Raw genomic sequence first — 20,249 nt, forward strand, 5'->3', positions numbered from 1 at the left:
ACACAAAAACAGATTGTTCCTATTCTCTATGTGATTTTTGAAAAATTTAGATAATTTTTTAGCTATACTAATTTTTTTAAGTATATAATGTTTTTCATATAGAAAAGTAAGCTCAATCTGCATTTTCAGAAAACTGCAAATAAGAGCATTAGCACCATGACTTTGATTTTTATAAATTTATGCTCCTTATTATGCTGATAGTATTAAACAATAATTTCATATGTTACAGTAATTAAGAACATGTTTACTAGCGCTCCTGTAAGCCAAATAGCAGAACACAGTGAAAAGTACTGAAAGCAGAGCCAAGATTCAATTTATGAGCAAGCTTGTATTTCATAAAAGTGGAGGAAGGATTACTTAATAATGAAATCCTTACAAGTGTTTAACCATGGTTAAGAAAGCATTAACTCACTGCACATATCGTATCAGAATAAATTTCCAAAATAAAAGGTTAAATGTAAAAAATAATTTAAAAACTTAAGGTTCTAAGGAGAAACATAGGGCATTCATTGGATCTTAAAAATCAGAACCAGCACTTAATAGCCAAAAAAAAAAAAGAGAGGACAAGAGCAGAAACAGACAATTCACAAAAGAAGAAATATCCAAATGACAAATACACAAAAAAATGTTCAAACTCAACCAGAAGTAAATGTAAATTAAAGTACAATTATGTTTAAAAATTAGATTGGTAGAGATTAGATATACCCAGAGGAAGTATGAATGTGGGGCAGCAGGCATCTCCTGACAGCTGATGGGAGTGTGAATTGGACCCTCCTCTCTGGGGGAGGGGGGGTCATCCTAGCAACACGCATTAAAGGCCCATGATGCTGACAGTTACAGTCTAGAAAATGAGCCCGAAGGATATGAATTCAATAGCTTTAGCCACAGAGATGTTTCGCAGCATTGTTTATAATAAACAAACCACATGTTTAATTAATAACAGATTAATGACAAAGTGCTTAACTTATGGTACTTCCATGTGCTAGAAATACCATGCAACCAGTAAAAATGATAGTGTAAAGAATCATGATTGGAAAAGATGTCCACATTGATATTAAGTGGAAAAAAAACTGAAATTAAAATATATAGCATTATCTCATTTTTTGTAATAAGAAAAGTCAGTTAAAAAAAACAAAACCTTGTAAATGTATACATGAATTAAAAATACATAAAAGTGGGCCAGGCCCAGTGGCTCATACCTGTAATCCTAGCACTCTGGGAGGCCAAGGCGGGAGGATCACTTGAGGTCAGGAGTTCGAGACCAGCCTGAGCAAGAGCGAGACCCCGTCTCTACTAAAAATAGAAAGAAATTACCTGGCCAACTAAAAATATATATAGAAAAAATTAGCCGGACATGGTGGCGCATGCCTGTAGTCCCAGCTACTCGGGAGGCTGAGGCAGGAGGATTGCTTGAGCCCAGGAGTTTGAGGTTGCTGTGAGCTAGGCTGACGCCACGGCACTCTAGCCTGGGCAACAGAATGAGACTCTGTCTCAAAAAAAAAAAAAAAAATACATAAAAGAATATAAGGGTTTGGGTGATAGGATTTGTTTTTTTATTATCAAGGCTTCCTGTGTTTTTAATATAGAAATACAGTGTTTTATAATAAAAGAAAAATAGGTTATTTGATTATTTTCTTAAATTTGCCATGGGTTCTCTCATTGATATTTTCTCCTACTTTTCTAGCAAGGTGACTTAGACTCTAGCACAGTCCTTCATCCCCAGCTGGTTGTAGTTAACCTGTGGTTGTCCAGCCCTGTTTCTTCCTTTTCCCTCATCCTTTCTGCTGTATAGCACTTTAGGTAGTTGTGGACAGTTCACTGAAAGAGATAGAAGTGAATCGTAAATGATTCCTTTCTGCTCTTTACTTGTAATTTTATACATCACTTACGTGTTAAACTTGTATTAATGTAGGATATTTGGATAAAATTTATTGACATGCTCTCTGTGATAACTCCTTTTTCCCATTTGTTTTGGAAGGTAAAATTTTCCTTTGTTATTCTGAAATCAGTTTGTTGCAAGATTTTTGTGGAGATCCAGAAAACTGTAATAATGCATTTTAAAATCAATATCACATTATATATTAAATTACATATAATATCCTAAATGTAAAGATGTATTTCAGCTTTTTCTTTTTCTTTTTGTAATTCTTTTTCATACTCCTTATGTTCCTTCCATACAATGAAAAAGTATTCCTTTTGAAGTTGGGCCAAGATGGTATAAAATGGTTAAGTATTAATAGAAGAAAATATTGAAGGGGAAGGGTATTTTGAAAGCCAAGATGTATTTTTTAGATAAGCCAAATCCAGATTTTAAATCATATAAATCTGGAGATCCTTACTTGCTTTACTAAAGGATTACTTCAGATTTCTTCAAGTATCTAGACCTTATAGTACATTTTAAAATTTCTACCCAATTTATAAAAATGTAACTTAGGCTAACGTTTTTGGAATTCGCATCAATATTCTTGGTCTACAGACCTTGCTTTATTTTCCTGTGGTTATAAGTTTTAAGTAAAATTCTCCCCTCCTGTCTTTTACCCTAATTTCAAACTGGAAATCATTAAATAAAATCTGACCTCACACTCTTGGTCAGTGACAATGTTGTCTAGTTCTTGGATTAATCATATGGTCGGACTGAGCCTTTAAGCAGGCAGTAGCTGGGAATAGGGATCAGGCATGGGAATGCAGGTATTTGTGGTGTCGTAACTGTTGGTTGTAATTAATGAGGTCCCCAAAATGTTTATCTAAGGAAAACCCAGGAGCCATTTACCTCCTTTAAAGCCAGTGGAAAGCGGGTGGCCAGTGACCCCTCTTTCTGCTGGTCTATCAAGATCTTTGCCTTTTCATTGTTTTTTGAAATGTGCATTCTCAACCTCCATCATAAACATGAGGTGTGTTATTTGGGGAGCTTATATTGCCATATGTTTTCCAACAGAACTACTTGGCCCACGAGGATCTCTTGATTGCGGTGGAAATGTTGTCTGCGGTTGCTTTGCTAAACCAGGCCTTGGAAAGCAATGATCTGGTCTCCGTGCAGAATCAACTCAGAAGCCCCACAATAGGCTTAAACAATCTGGACGAGACGTATGTGGAACGGTAAGGAACGTTGTCCAAACTGTCTTTCAATGCAGAAATGCGTGTTTGGCAGACCTTACAAATTAAGAATTTGTTCCTTAGTGGAGGAATCCATATACCATGCTCATATTTCTTAAAAGCTAGTCAACTCCATTTTAAGAGTCCTACTTAGAGTCCTCCTTTCCAGGAACAAAAGGAATCTGCAAATGATTATCCTGTAGCAATTAATGACTGACTGTGTGATTGGCAGAGATTATTTGATAGGCTAAAAACAAAGGATCTATTGAAAACATATCTTCCCTTGGGTTTCTTTTGGCAATGACAGAATATAGAACAGTCGGAAGCAACTTGAATAATCATCCAGGCCAATTCTTTTATTTCCCTGATGAGGAAACAGAATCTGGAGTCATGGACCTAGAGTTGGGCAGTTGAGCCCCAAACCCCACTCTTCTGATTGTTAAGCCAAAGGAATCCTTAGACCACAGCGCCTCATGGCAGTGGTAACAACAATTTAGTATCTAACTTTTATGTTTCTGAAATGTGCTACTGGATAGTACACTTGATAGTACCATAAAACGCCTGAGTGGATTTAAGAGAAAATGCAAGGGCCAGAATAAGGAGCCAACTTAGAGATTCGCTAAGACAAAAGCCTGAGTTAAAACAAGTGAATCTTGGATTCTTGTGACCACCAGAGGGAGTTGTCTGTGCAGGTCTTGACACAAGTTCTTTCTGAGACTTACTCTGGAACTGTTCTAGTGGATAGGTTGGCTGAGTCTCTTGGGTTATGTACAGTTGCACAAGAAAAATCAAAGAGATTTCTTAGATTTTAAACAAATAGTTTTTGGCCATTTGTCTACACAGAGAAAAGCAGAAAAAGTAGTGGAAGGCCAATGGATTTTCCTTGTTTTTAGTCTTCTTGGAGAAACTAATGCTCTTGTTTGGCTTAAATTTGGCCATCTGGTATGCACAAAACTCCTCAGAGTCTGTTTCCAAGGTAGTTTATTCCTACTTCCACTGTTGCTATTCATGGCACCACCCTCTTCTCCAAGATTAGAAACCTCAAGCTCAACTTGAGTTCTCCTGTATCCTCTGCCAGACATCCTTGTACTGTGAAGAGCCTGATCACCTTTCCCAATGTCAGTAGCTCATCTTTATGCGTTACAGCTCTGTAAAATGTTTCCATTTCTCCGCAACCATCCTCACTTAGACTTGACCTCTCACCTTTGCTTCTGTAATAACCTGCAAATTGGTCATCCTACCTCTTTTTCTCCTCGTTCATTAATCATTCTTAACCTAATCAGGCTTTGCTCTCCTCTTAGTGCTAGAGTAGAAGACAGAGCTAGTCACTCTCTTATAAAGCGTACAGGCTAATGGGGCATGTTGGTGAGGTAATTGTCAAGATTGCTGGCCGGGCGCGGTGGCTCACGCCTGTAATCCCAGCACTCTGGGAGGCCGAGGTGGGTGGATCGTTTGAGCTCAGGAGTTCGAGACCAGCCTGAGCAAGAGCGAGACCCCATCTCTACTAAAGATATGGACAGCTAAAAATATATATAGAAAAAAAAAAAAAAATTAGCCGGGCATGGTGGCGCATGCCTGTAGTCCCAGCTACTCGGGAGGCTGAGACAGAGGATTGCTTGAGCTCAGGAGTTTGAGGTTGCTGTGAGCTAGGCTGACGCCATGGCACTCACTCTAGCCTGGGCAACAGAGTGAGACTCTGTCTCAAAAAAAAAAAAAAAGATTGCCCCCATTACTTAGGATCCCCAGCCACTGCCCTGTAAATGACAATAGCCCGTGCACTGACCCACCCAGTCACCCATTTTGATTATCAAAAATGCCCATTGCCCCATTTACAGATACCCCTTAAGGAAGTGGTCCCACTTGGTTTGAGAATCACATTTATACCTGTGGTTGTCAGCTAGGACCTACAGATACAGCCTCAGAGTTCAAGTGTTCTCTATGAAAAACTTCAAAAATGTGTATGTTTTGATTTTTAAAAATTTAATTTAAGCACTTCCTGGATCACCCAAATGGCCCAGTACTGACATGAGATTTTTGGGTGCACTTTGGTTCTTGTATTGACAACTGTATTGGCCCCAAGTGATCTTCCACGGCCTTAGCATTTCATTTCCAAAGTCAGCTTCTTAACCTGGGTTCTTGGAAGCCCAGGCTTGTAGATTGTCAAGTTTGAGAAACACTGCTGTGTCCAGGACTACTCCCCATGGAGTGTAGGTTCTGCATAGCATAAGAGTGCTTGACAAGACCACCTTCACAAACTCATGCAAAGTCTCTACCTATTCATTATAACTTCCACTCTTGGATTGGCTTTGCCCAGAAAGATTTTTTTTTTTTTTGAGAGACAGGGTCTTGCTCTGTTGCCCAGTGCAGTGGCATGATCACAGTTCACTGCAACCTTGAACTCCTGAGCTCAAACAATCCTTCTGCCTAAGTTTCCTGAGTAGCTGGGCCTACAGACACATGCCATCATGCTCAGCTAATTTTTAAATTTTTTGTAGCGATGGGGGTCTCCCTATGTTGCTGTTGCCATTTCAGCTTTTCAAAGTGCTAGGATTACAGGCCTGAGTCGTCACACCTGGCACCCAGAAAGATTCTTTTATCTTACTTTCACAAAAGTGATATATTGGTTAGCATTAGCTCTGGACCTATACTGTTCCTAGATTAATTGTTCTAAAATGCAGCTGTGTTCACAATTCTGTTTGATTGCTCCCTGCTCTCATCTGAATTAAGAACAGACTTCTCACTCTAAATATCGTGTTCTGATCTCAGCTCCAGTTACGTCCCTACTTGCATTTTGCACCTCAGCCAAGCTGGATCCGACCACACTGTTTACCTTCTGGTCTTTCTGTTTCTATGCATGGTCCTCTCACCACCAGGAACTTGGTACCTTCACCCAACTCAGCTAAGCACAGCGTTGGAGCTTCCACTTGCTGCCTACCATATACCATGCTTCTCCCACCCCAGCAGCTCATATCATCTCTTCTGGGAACTAGCATGATGTGGTTACAGGAGCATAAGCCTTGGGGCCCAAAATATCTGAGTTTGACATCCTCTAGCTGAGCCCTTTTGTCTTCGTCTCCAAAGCACAAAAACAAAACACCTATTCTGCATTTGCAGAACTGTTTTGAGGGTAACGTGCTTGGTTCAGAGCCTGTCCCAGGGAAAGAACTCCACCAGTAAGGATTTCCTTCTACTTCCCCTTCCTTCGACCTCTCTAGGGACTGCCCCTACTCCTATGGCCTTTCCCGAACTCTGCTCTTAAGCCCTTTTGAATTTGTGTCATCTTACCCACTGGCCTGAAAGCTCCTGGAAGTCAAGGCAGCATCTTGTTCCTCCTAATATTCCTGATGTGCCTGCCACATGTCTTGCGTGTGGTGAGTGCTTACTAAACATCTGCTGAAATCGATTGTTCATTTTAAAGCTTCCAAGGTCTGTTAGACCAGTCGTTTTACTCTGTCCATAGCATTATTAGGTGAGGAGAGCTCCGAGGAAAGAGTAAGAAGAAAGAACATAGGCCTGTTTGGGTAGGCTATGGAATATTTTTTCCAAAGTTGATATCCTCACTACTGGAGACAAATAGTTACTTAGAAAACCTGTGAAGCTCTCTTGTGTTACTCCTAAAATCTTTTCCCTTTAGCTTGTTTTTGTTCCTATCTAAAGAAATGATGGGTGGTTGTATTTTTTTCTGTTTATTCTTAACTTTCTCATTTTATTCCTGTTGGGTCATGATTTAGACTTTAAGTGTATGAAATGCCCATAAGGACTTTGCACTTTTAGAATGGGCCCTGTCCATAAGGGATGTTAACCAGTGCAAGCTGCCATTTATCCATATTGTCACTGTGGTCAGTATTGGTTATTGCATATTACTAGTGTAGCAGAGTATTTTCTTAGGTTTGTAACTCTTGGTAAGGTAAAAATCTCACACATAAAATTTAGCCAGTTTTCACATCTGCACTTGGTGAGGCCTCATTCAGTTATAGACAATAAATTGTCACCACTACTTCCTCTTTGGAATGTTGTTCTCTGAAGCTACTCTCTATGGAAGACACTTAAATGGCACCTTGAAGCATGCAAAAATTTGAGAATATTTGTCACTGCCAGGAAAACAGTTTTTAGACTCAGTATGATGTTACTTCTTTTAACCTCTGCTATTGGGAAATCCCTAGAGGCTATTCAGAAATCAAACTGCATAGTGAATCAGTATGTACATAGAGGATTGTTCTTTATTTCCCTCAAGATGTAAAACTAAACCATTGAATTCCTTTACTTTTGGCTGGAATCGTTCATGTTAGCCTATGTGTATAACATTGGGTCTGTGATTTTTAAATGGAAAAATTGATATACTGAGAAATAAAAGCTTCTTAATGTATCAGTATGGATGATTTTTCTCCAAGAAATTTCTCCAGACAAGAAAAAATAATTGGAGTGGTCCACCGAACCCTGTGTTTAGAGGGCTGCACAGTGAGGAGAGTCGAGGGTCGCAAGAGAGATGTGAGATGCCATGGCAGTGAGGGGACGCAGGAAAGAGACCTTTGTGTGGCTGCTGTGGAGCCTTTAGAGAAATGAGCAGGTGAAGAGGAACTTTAGGGTATTCTGGTTCAACTCATGTACCACCTCTTCAAGAAGGTGTATAGTGAAGAGTTATGTCACTCAGCAAGGTTTCTGGGACTACATTTGCATTTTATTTGATTCCTCAGTGGGCATATTAGGCCTCAAGGCAGCCCAGCTATATTAGGGTTACAGTAGAAAAGGCCTTTCAAAACTTAGATTTTGGAAGGAACAAGAGAAATAGTTAAAAGGACCTTTTATGATGGAAATATTGAGAGCCGTGATAACTCTGAATTTTATCATCTGGAAACTGAGCAGAACCAAGACATGCAAAGGATGGGGAAATTAATAACTGAGGAGGGGAAAGTAATTTGATAGAGTTGAGAGTAGGTACAAGGTTGGATTTTGAGGAACTTTGATTAAACAGAATTTGTACATGAAAATACTTGTAACAAAAAACACCATTAGTATAAGTGAGCTTGGTGTATGTTGACAAAGCTGCACAAGACAACTTTGTTTGCCTTTCTACTCTTTGTCTAATCTTATAACATCTACATGGCCATGTATCATATTGAAGATACATAACATGAATGAATGTCTCTGATTGGCATTATGATTGTTTTCCCTTTTGCAGTTATGCAAACTCACTACTCTCCATTAAACTGGAAGCCTTATCCCAAGGACAAGAGAACTTAAGCTGGAATGAAATTCAGAATTGTATTGATATGGTTAATATTCAAATTCAAGAAGAAAATGACCGTAAGTATGGGATACTTTCCTTGTCTAGCATACGGGGAGAAGAAGGTATCTGGACAACTTAATTTTTTAGATTAGAGCTACAGGTTTTTTCCTCATGGAACCGTGTGAGAGTACATTCCCCTAATATGTATACATTTACTTATATATAAAGTCTTTTATCCAAGGTTCTGCTTAGCTTCCAAGATCAGATGAGATAGGGCGCGTTCACAAATCACGGTGCTTGGCTATGTTTCTAGAAATTATGAGCTATCAGCATAAAAGCGGTCCAACTTCAAGAAGATATGCCTAAAGACATGCTTTCTTGAATGTCAGCTTGCATCGTTATCATTCATTTTGTGCTTATAAAAACAGAGTGAAGAATGAGAAACTATGTAACTTCAGCAGTCTGCATATTCACTGCTTTTCTGTAGTATGAATGACCAAATTCAAGCTTCAAGCTGTCTTTTCCATCATAAAATCCAACCTATGCCATCTTCTTTGGCTTCTGAGCTCTGTGACGTGTCAGCAGTGGATGAGGATTGCTAAAATCATTGGCTTCCCCTCCACACCCCAGCTTTGCCTTTCCTAACCCACTTGCTGTAAGCTTGATGATAGAGTAGGCAGATACTTACGTCACAAATTTATAACGTTCCAGTGTGTTTTGGTAAGGTCTTAGGTCTGGTCTTCTAATGCAATATCTAACTTTGGAATACTACAATCATTCCTGAGGTAAAACATACGACTTGTCAGTTAATTTTAATATTTTTTCTTTTTCTTTGCTATTTCCTGTGAGCAGTGGGCCAAAAATCAAGGCTGGGTTTGTTTTTTCTTTATAACCATCTCACTTTAAGCTCCTACTATAAAATAGGATCCAGGTGTGCTACCCTGACATAATGCACCATGGATGTACCACTGTTATACTGATGCATGGACACTTTCTTAGTTTTGTCCTTTTCAAGTTGTGCACAAATCTAAATTTCCTCTTTTGGGACCACACAGCTTTCTGTTGCCTCTCTGCATTTCCTTTCGGAGAGGCATTTGAAATCTCTGCAATCAGATGGCTGCTCACAATCCAGCTAGATCTTTTCTGACCCGTTGGCTTAAGAGCTTGTGGTTCTTGCCAGGTATTAGTCCAGAGGGAAGCACTAGTTTGAACAGATGTTCCACATCATCAGGGTGGGGGTGGGGGACACCACTGCTGCATGTGTCCTGCTCCAGTCCCCCAGCCCTCTGCCCTCTGCCCTCTGCCTTCCTCCTTGGCCTTCCCCTCTGCTGGGTCTCCTGCAGCACTGGTTTGGGTATTACAGCAAATGTCACCCAAGGGGAAGGACTCCTATCTTTTGGTAGGCAAAACAGTTGTGTCCTGTCTTTGATTTCTAACTTTTTTCCCAATACTTTTTTTTTCCAAAATATTAAGGGGGTACAAATGTTTCAGGTTACATGGATCACTTTTGTAATGCTTGAGTCTCGGCTAAAGGTGTGCCCATCACCCAAATAGTGTTCATAGTACTCGTAGGTAGGTTTTTGTCTCTCCCCTCCTTCCCCTTCCCCCCTGGTTGATTTCCAGTGAGTTTTACTTACCTCTGTGTTGGTGTGTGCTCCTTGGTTAGTTCCAATGTAATAGTGAGTACATGTGGTGTTTGTTTTCCCATTCTTGAAACACTTAAGAGAATGGTCTCCAGTTTCATCCAGATTGTTGCAAATGGTGTTAATTCATCTTTATAGCCCACAGTCGGGGTCTGCTTTGATTCTTCCTGTATGTGCTGCTCATACAAGCAAAAGTGTGTTTGTTCTCAGTGCTGAACAATTGTAAACTTGATGTTGATTAAAAGGGGAGGAAATGCCATTTTTGTTCAAAGTCTTTGCCTTACCAGGAAGAGAAAAACAAGTAACATTTGTGTAACTTAAAAAGAGAATAGTCTATTGTAGGGAGATCTTGTTTTTAAGCAAAAAATCTTACTTGGTGCCTGTGGCTTTTTTCTATCAAGGCAAGAGCACAACCAAGTTTTCCTCTCTAGGACATCTTACACGGCCACTGTGATATTTCTTTTAGGCTTCTTGTCATGAAGGGCATGTGCCATAACCAGAGAAGTAATTTCAGATGCTAATATTTCCTTTCTGGAATTTAGGAAATATGATAAGCAGTATTTATCTGTTTTTTGGGTTTTTTTTTTTCCTTTTGTCAAAATGAGGTATTTTTGTTTAAAGCTCCTGAAGAATTGAGTTTGATACCATGTTTAGGCAATTGCTTAAAAAGCTAAAATTTTAAAAATACACCATTGTGCACAGGCAAGAATTGTACAATATAGTAATTAAATCATCAGAGCTGAGAATTTTTTTGTGGACTTTTTTTTTTTTTTTTTTTTTTTTTTTTTTGAGACAGAGTCTCACTCTGTTGCCCAGGCTAGAGTGAGTGCCGTGGCATCAGCCTAGCTCACAGCAACCTCAAACTCCTGAGCTCAAGCGATCCTACTGTCTCAGCCTCCCGAGTAGCTGGGACTACAGGCATGCACCACCATGCCCGGCTAATTTTTTCTCTCTATATATATTTTTTAGCTGTCCATATAATTTCTTTCTATTTTTAGTAGAGATGGGGTCTCGCTCTTGCTCAGGCTGGTCTCGAACTCCTGAGCTCAAACGATCCGCCCACCTCGGCCTTCCAGAGTGCTAGGATTACAGGCGTGAGCCACCGCGCCCGGCCTCTGTGGACGTTTTGAAAGTGCATTACTCTTGCCTCCCCTCGGGCCCCTTCTGCTACGAGCTCCAGGGTCTCATCCTGTGTCCCTGTTGTGACGTGGGTAAGGTCTGCAGCTAGTGGAAAACGGTAAATGCGGAAGGTAAATTTCATACAAAATCTGCTAAATGCATTTCCTCAGACTTGGATGCTTTGAATTCTTACTGAAAAGTTTACTTTTTCCAATAGAGCCAGAGGTGAACATTATTTTAGCCGTGTATCCTAGATAAGGAAGTTTTCTTCCTTTGAGTTTTTGCTTTCTAAGTTTGGTAGGTACCGTTCTTTGTAGGTCACCTCATCTGCTAGAATGTTAGAGTATCACACATTGATTTAAAGAAGTAGGAACATGGGCTGAGACTCAGTAATCCTTCTTCAAATGGGATTTTTCCTTTACTTAATAAACAGGAAGTGATGTGAATGTGCCCGGGGGCTTCTGGGTAGGTCATTCGGCTCCTATGAGGTCATTTACTATGATGTCAGCAGCTTGTGTTCTTAGAAACACACCAAACAAAAACTTAAGCAGGTGATTTCAATCAAGTCAGCTGGAATGCACTCATTGCCAGGTGATCGGCCATTAGGAACACATTCTCTTTCTCAGACTTGGTTCTGTTAAGACCATTTTTGGATGGGGTGTTTAAAGGTATTTAAAATAGCCTACCCCAGGGGGGATCCAGAGGATGACATGAAATATCCCATGTCCTCCCGTTTATAAATCCTACAGGGTGAAATGATAATACCTGGTTACACAGATAGTGCTTAGACTTTCAGGAGTTCTCCCAGTGTTTTGAGATAATGTAACTTTCATGTTAGAGAAATACTTTTGCTTTGTTTTCAAACCTATTTAAGTATTATAATCTGGAATAATTTCTAGGAGTTTTTTTTATAACAGCTTTATTGAGTTATAATTCACATATCATGCAATTCATCCATTTAAAATGTACAATTAAATGATTTTTAGTATATTCAGAGTTGAATTTCTAGGAGTTTTTGATTGTCTCTTTCTTACTGGTAAATCTTTTTATTCTTAGCAAGTAGTGGTTATGGGGTCATCTATTCAGGAAATACTTAGCTAAATATTTTACCTTAATTGAATTGGAGATGGACTATCAAGATGGAGATACTCGCTAAAAACTAGAAGTGTTTGTTCTATATCATGGTATATACCATTTGTAAAGTGAGTTGTGATCATCCATGATGAAAAATAACTGACAAAATGTGAAATAATGAGTTTGGTCTTAAAAATGCTTACATTCTAAGCTTGAATTCTATATTAATGTTTAATATTATTCTATATTAATGTTTAGTTTCTGTACCAGTTCTTGTCCATCAGCACTAACCTAGGAAGCAAAAGCTCCCTGATTGGTGTGTGTGTGTGTGTGTGTGTGTGTGTGTATATATATATAGTATCTAAATGTGTGTGTGTGTATGTATATCATGTCTAAATACTGTATTTTTATGACTGGGTGGTAGGTTTTTTTAAATAATGTGATATTGAGAAGTGGCCTCCAAATAGATCTATTTTACTAGAATTGCAAAAATTTTTAGATTCCATAGCTTGACTTCTGTATTTTTCATTTCTGGACCTTATAATCTATATTCTAAGATCCTTTGGTGTGATAGAGGTGGTTGAAAATTAAACTACACAACAGGCTTATTTGTCCTTTTGAATTAGAACTCCAGATATTATTTTACCACTTAGTATTACATAAACAATATGTAAAATTAATTATCGATATTTGAAACTTAAAAGCAGTGGTTCCCAGCTTTTTGGCACCAGGGACTGGTTTCATGGAAGACAATTTTTCCATGGACCGGGGGCTAGGGTGGGATGGTTTGGGGATGATTCAAGTGTGTTACATTTATTGTACAATGAAACCTCTCCACTAATGATAATGTGTATTTGCAGCCACTCCCCAGCACTAGCATCATTGCCTCAGCTCCACCTCAGATCATCAGGTATTAGATACTCAGAGTGTGCAACCTAGATCCCTCGCATGCACAGTTTACAGCAGGGTTTGTGCTCCTATGAGAATCTAATGCCACCGCTGATTAGAGGTGGAGCTCAGGTGGTGATGCAAGCATAAGGAGCAGCTGTAAATATGGATGAAGCTTCCCTAGCTTGTCAGCTGCTCATCTCATGCTGTGCAGCCCAGTTCTTAACAGGCCATGGACCGGTACTGGTCCACAGCCCAGGGATGGGGGACTGCAGCTTAAAAATATCCCAGAACATGCTTGATTATGTTTATTTCTATGGAGCCTACCTATACTTCCCAGCCACAAATGGCTACTTAAATTAATTAAAATAAATAAAATTCAGTTCTTCCTGGATACTAGCCACATTTTAAGTATTCACCCGTTACCTGTGGCTAATGGCTACCATGTTGGACAGCACATTTCCATCACCATTGTTCTGTTGGACAGCACTGGACTACATGGACCTGGAAATTTACTCTTATTTAACACTATATAGGGAATTGCTTGATTTTGAACTATTAATATCTGTTTTAGCATCCTTACAGAGTGGTAAAGTAGTTATCCAAAGAATAGAATGTATATCCAAACTTCTCTACTTCAGTTTTCTTTTCTGTGTATCTCTACATTAAATTTTTCCAGTTCTGGTATTCTGTGTTTCCATCTTATAATATTTTAGCATTACTATCTAACATCTAAGCTAGGGTTACGCTAGAAATTAGCAACCCTGCTGCTGCTTCTATGCAAAGTTATGCCCCTTTTTTATAACAGCTGTGAAATATAATTCACATACCATAAAATTCACTCTTTTAAAGTATACAGTTCAGTAGTTGTATATATACAAAAAGTTGTGCAACCATCACCACTATCTAAATTCGGAACATTTTCATCACTCCAAAAAGTAACCCTGTGTGGGACACAGCGGCTCACGCCTATAATCTCAACACTTTAGGAGGCCAAGGTGAGAGGATTGCTTGAGGCCAGGAGTTGGAGACTAGCCTGGGCAACATACTGAGACCCTACAAAAAAGTTTTAGAAATTAGCTGAGTGTGATGGTGTGTGCCTCTAGTCCCAGCTACTTGAGAGGCTGAGGCACGAGGATCACTTGAGCCCAGGAGTTCGAGGCTTCAATAAGCTGTGATGATGGCACTGTGCTCTAGCCCAGGCAATAGAGTGAGACCTTGTCTCTAAAAGAAAACAATAGAAATAAATACTAAAAACGAACAAAAAGAAATCCCATATCCATTAGCAGACACTCCCTTTCCTCTCTTGTTCCATGCCTTAGAAACCATTAAACTACTTTGTTTCTATGGATTTGCCTATTCTGGGCATTTTGTATAAATGGAGTTTTATGTGTGAACTCTTGTGTATGGCTTTTTTCCCTTAAGATGTTTTTCAGGTTCATCCATGTTGTATTATGTATCAGTATACTTCATATTCCTTTCTAGGTCAAAAATATTACATCCTATGGATTTATCTTTTGTTTATCTTTTAATCAGTTGAACGTGAGTAGAATTGCAAGATCAACATAATTTATATTTAAATTATTAAACATAATTCTGTGTTTAATATTTTAAGGAACTGCCAAACTATTTTCCAAGGTGACTACTCCATTTTCATTGTTGCCAGCAATGTATAAGGGTTCTAATTTCTCTACATTCTCACCCACACTTGTTTGTCTTTTTTATAACATCATTGTCTTTTTTATTATTGCCATCCTAATGGGTACAAATTAGTATCATATTGAGATTTGGATTTGCATTTTTCTAATGACTGATGATGTGCTTGTCTATCTCCTTTAAAGAAATGTTTGTTCAAGTCTTTTGCTAATTTTAGATTGGGCTATTTGTCTTTTCCTTGTTGAGTTCTAACCCAGTTCTCTAATACTTAAGTCCTTTTATTAGATATAGGACTTGCAGATATTTTCTCTTATTCTTTAGGTTGTCTTTTCGCTTTATTTGAATAGTGTACTTTGAAGCACAAAAAGTTTAATTGTAACAAAGCCTCATTGATCTGTTTTCTTTTGTTGTTTGTTCTTTTGGCATCATAGCTAAAAAGAAATTGTCTAACCCAAATTCACAAAGATTTACTCCTATGCTTTCTTCTAAAAGATTTATGGTTTTAGCTTTTGCAATTAAGTCTGTGATCCATTTGGAGTTAAGTTTTATGTATAGTGGGACATAGGGATCCAACTTCATTCTTATGCATGTGTGATGCAGGTGGACATCCAGTTATCCTAGGACTGCTTCTTATAGGGACTACTCTTTACCTATTGAATTGTCTTGGCACCCTTGTCAAAAATCAACTGACCGTAAATGTAAGGGCTTATTTCTAGACTCTTAGTTCTATTCCATTGATTTATATGTTTATCCTTATGCCAGTACCATGCGGTATTGACCACTGTAGCTTTTTAGTAAGTTTTGAAATTGGGAAAAGTCCATCAACTGTGTTCTTCTTTCTTCAGGATTGCATGGGTTATTTTTGGTTCCTTGCATTTCCATAGGAAGTTTAGAATCAGCTTGTCAATTTCTGTTTTTAAAAAAGATAGCTAAGATTTTGATAGGGGTTGCATTGAATCTGTACATCAATTTAAGGAGTATTTCCATCTTAACAATATTAAATCTTGAAAACCATGAATGTGGCATGCCTTTCTGTTGATTTAAGTTGTCTTTAACCTTCTTAGTGATGGTTTATAGTTTTCAATGTAGAGTTGACCCTTGAAAAATTTGGTTTTGAATTGCATGGGTCTACTTACACACAGATTTTTTTCAACCAAACTATGGATCAAAAATGCAGTATTCACCAGATGCAAAACCCACTTGTATGGAGAGCCGACTTTTCATACAGATAGGTTCTACAAGCTTGGCTGCAGGACTTGAGTATGTGTGCATTTTGGTATATGTCGGGGGGTCCTAGAGCAAATCCTCTGCATGTACTGAGGGACATCTCTATGTGTTTGTTCTGTTTCTTTTGTTCAATTATTCCTAAATATTCTTTTTGTAATTAGAATTTATTTGTAATTGGACTCGTTATGAATTGAATTTTTAAAATTTCATTTTCAGATTGCCCGTTATGAGTATATAGAAACATAATTGGTTTTTGTATATTGATGTATCCTGTAGCCTGCTGTATTCGTTTACTAGCTCTGCAATAGATGATACCAGAGAACTTAAGTACTAAGACTTAAAAGGAAAACTTTCTTCATTTTCTAGGAATTGTAGCTATAGGGTACATTAATGAAGCTATTGATGAAGGGAATCCTTCGAAGACTTTAGAATCCTTGCTGCTACCTACTGCTAATATCAGAGATGTGGACCCAGACTGTGCCCAGCACTACCAGGATATTTTATACCATGCTAAATCACAGAAACTCAGGGTAAGTTTTAGTATGTTTCTTTCTTTTAAATTTACAGTTTGGGGGGAGGGCAGGAGGGGAGGATATTTGACCTCCTCATTAAATCTCATGAGCTTCTTGTCCCAATGATTGCCCATGAATCAGAATGGAAATGATAGGGGTGTTATTTTCCTTGTGCCAAACATCAGGGGGAAGCCAGCCAACTCCAGAGCTGATTATTGCTTCTATTCTTTCACTAAAAACTCGGTTGTGGGTGAGTTCTTATTTGGAGTCCAAGTCATTGAATATTTTCCAAGTATATACTGCATGCATAGTGTAGTACATAGGTAGGGAAGAAGGGGATACAGAAGGGTGATACCATTTGAACGTTCTCTAACCTTATCTTCAAAGTGCTGAGAAACGTACTGAGGCAGTGGGCATCTCATACAGAACAGTGAAATAATAGGAGAGCTAAGTATACAGCAAAGTGTCCAAACAAGGGGTACACATAGAGGTGCAGAGATGGTTGGCATTGTCGGAGACTAGAATCCTAAGAGAAGGTGGCATGGAGGTAGCACAGGAGCTGTTCCTGGAATGTAAGCAGAGTTGGTTAGGTGGTGCGGGCAGGTGATGCAGTACCAGCATGGTGTGATCTGGGCATGGGAGCAGACTGGCCTGGCCAGAGTCCTCTTGAAAAGCAGTGTCTTTTATCTGGTGCAGAGCTTGTGCTGCCATTATGAGGTATCTCACAGAGACTTTCCACTCTGAGGAGGGTACTGGGCTGAATGTGAGGCCATAGTGTGACCTGTCACCTGAGAGTGGAAGTGATGCCATCTGGGACTAGCCACTTGTGGCTACCATGTCCCCAAGTACAAGCCCACCTGAAAGGGGTGGGCGTCTTCTCTGTCTACATCTTAAGAACTAGGAACTGCCTCATCTGAAACAGAAAAACATCCTTGAGAACCTTAAATAAAGCAAGTATTTATTGAGAAGCTACTATTTGTCAGGCATGATATTAGGTATTTTATGCATATTATCTCATTTAACCCTCATAGCAATTCATAACAGCCCTCTGAATCATTTTACCGTCATTGTCATCTTAAGCTAATTAAACCAAGATTAAGTAATCTGCCCAAAACCATTAAAAAAAGTAATTAGTTCTGGGACTACAGCCCAGGTCTGTCTGATTTAGAAACATCGTGCATGAAGACAGATGGGAAAACATGTTTCTTGCAGCTTTGTTTGCAATGACAAAAGACCAAAACAACTTAAGTGATGCTAAGCAAAAAAAAAAACATGCTTCCACGTGCATAAAAATGGAATAGGTACCCGCGTGTGTGTTGAGGGGGTGACATACACACACTTACGTATGCATAAGGTATTTCTGGAAGGGAGGGTACCTTCTGAAAGGTGATCTAGAAGGCTGGTGAAAAGGAGACTTCTTTTTCATTGTTTTTTTACTATCTGAATTTTGAAATTTTTTAAAGAATGCATGTATTATATTAGTGTTTCTGAACTTCTAAAACCCAGTGTAAATCCCGTTCACTCCACGCTGCCGCACTGCCTCATTGAAGCTGGAGGGAAATAACCCCACAGTGGAGCCCTCTGTGCTGCTGCCTGTGGCAGGGACAGCAGTGGCCTGGCCTTGCCCTCTGTGCTTTGCGAGTGCCCCCACCTCCCGTCAGTCTCTCTCATTTAGGCCTCATAGCTACCGTGGGGTGCTGTCCCCACTGATGTGAATGAGCCTGGGGCTCAGGGAGAAAGCACAGCCGAAGTACTGCCAGTGAGTGGGAGAATGAGGACTCAAACCCAAGCCGTGTGCCCCCACGTCCCAGGGGAGGAAGGTAGCCACCTCCTTGCTGTTCTCACTGAGGCGGCTGTGGCAAGTGGCAAACTTAGCAGCATTGGAAGAGTTACTTGGTTTGGAGACAGGCACTGTTCAAATCCTGCATGTGCCACAAATTGGCTTTGTGACCTTGGTCAAGTCACCAAATCCGTATATGCTTATTTTCACGTGTGTAAAATGGGAATAATAGTACTTGTCTTACAGGATTATGGTGAGCGTTAAATGAGAATATATAATATGTAAATGTATTGTAACGTGTGTGTGTGTGTGTGTGTGTGTGTATATATATATGTATATATATTTGTGTGTGTAGCTGTAGTGTTTAGCATAGAGCCTGGCACCCAAAAAAGTAGCTAGTATTATTGTGGGCCCTGTGGCTGCTTCTCAAGGGGTGAGTGATGTCTGCATCACAAAGTCCTTACTAGGCCCAGGGTCTGCTCCATCCACACCGAAGCTGGGATCTTCTGGGAACAGGGTAGCGACAGACCTGGGTTCCTATCTGCCCACAGCCACATGGGGGTTTGCCTTTGAGGTGAGGCTGACTCCAAACACCCAGGGTCTTTCACAGGCAGGCAGTATAGGTTCATTCTGGAGCATTCCAATCGAAGGACTCCAGGATGAGACAGAACTCCATGGGACTCCTCCAGGGCACGCACTCTGCCAGCTCTGTTGGGCATCCTTCCTGTGTGTGGAAGGAGTAGCTTTCGTGGTGTGATGAGAGCATTAAAAATGAGAACCCAGAACCTAGAGATCTGGGTTCTAGCTCAGTCATTAAATCACTTTTGGCCTATAAAATTAGGGGCTTGAAATACACTGGCGATTGCTAGCAAATTTAAAACACTATAATTCCAAGCAGTAAATATATCTGGTTAAATTGCTATTTTTAAGGACAGTTTTTTTTTCCTTAGTGCATTAATTTTGAAACTTTCTTTTCTCAGCCTGTTCTTTTTCCCTTGAAAAATCTGATTCTGTTGCTTGTTTGGCAGGGCCTTTGTGATTGTTTTTTAACCTCTGTTACTTTGATTCCTGGAAATTTCCCATTATGTTTTTATGGTGGCATTTCTGTGTCTTGCTTTCCCAAGGTCTGGCCTTGGAAAATAATAGGAGAAATTTATGTTGCTGATATTATCAGTATAAAGTAAAGCTTGTGCCAAAGTAGACAGCCATTAAAGGTCACAATGGGTAGCATCCTCATAGAATGGATGCTCAGTTTTATCGAAGTCTGGGGACAGTGATGTAAATTCATGAGGATTCTTGGTCTTCTAACAGTATTTCAAGTACAGTCTTATGTAGACACCAAATTCCTCTTGGGAAGAGACTGGGTAATGGGCACGTTCGCACATGTTTCGCAGAGTACAACACGTTTCCTATCTCTATTCTTTGGCGGCAGTGAATTGTGAGCTATTTTAAAATTAAAGGCTTTGCTTAAGAACATAGAAATTACACCCCACCAAAAAGTTCTGGGTTTGTGTTTTTGAAGGAAAATATATTTATTTTATTTAAAAAAAAAATTTTTTACATAGACTTAGGGGGTACAAGTGTTTTCTTGTTACATGGTGGAATGTCTAATGAAGTCTAGGCTTTTAATATACTTGTCACCTGAATAGTGTACATTGTACCCAATAGTTAATTTTTCATCCCACACCCCCCTCCCACCTTTTCCCTTCTGAGTCTCCAATGTCCATTAAGTCACTCTGTAGGATGATGCATACCCATAGCTTAGTTCCCACTTTTAAATGAGACCATACGGTATTTGGTTTTTTGTTCCTGGGTTACTTCACTTAGAATAATGGCCTTCACTTCCATCCAAGTTGCTGCAAAAGACATTACTTCATTCTTTCTGATGGCTGAGTAGTACTCCATGGGTGTGTGGGCATGTGTGTGTATTTACACACCACGTCATCTTTATCCACTCACTGTTGAACAGTTAGGTTGGTTACGTATCTTTGCAGTTGTAATTTGTGCTGCAATAAACATATGGGTGCAGA

The 20,249-nt window shown here is 39.4% G+C and overlaps 1 protein-coding gene across 2 annotated transcripts in view; it reads left to right on the forward strand.

The window, feature by feature from the left end:
* Window positions 1–20,249, forward strand: part of IQGAP2 (IQ motif containing GTPase activating protein 2) — a 278,338-nt gene that overhangs the window by 167,348 nt on the left and 90,741 nt on the right. The window contains exons 11-13 of one of the 2 annotated variants that reach the window (XM_069492248.1): window positions 2,936–3,096; window positions 8,273–8,397; window positions 16,294–16,457. In XM_069492248.1, coding sequence (XP_069348349.1) covers window positions 2,936–3,096; window positions 8,273–8,397; window positions 16,294–16,457 — 450 coding nt within the window. Of the gene's footprint in view, window positions 1–2,935; window positions 3,097–8,272; window positions 8,398–11,604; window positions 11,674–16,293; window positions 16,458–20,249 lie in introns of those variants that run through there. The other variant, XM_069492249.1, reaches the window with a different exon arrangement.

The sequence above is a fragment of the Eulemur rufifrons genome, chromosome 17, assembly GCF_041146395.1.
Source record: "Eulemur rufifrons isolate Redbay chromosome 17, OSU_ERuf_1, whole genome shotgun sequence".
In the NCBI taxonomy this organism is placed as follows: Eukaryota; Metazoa; Chordata; class Mammalia; order Primates; family Lemuridae; genus Eulemur; species Eulemur rufifrons.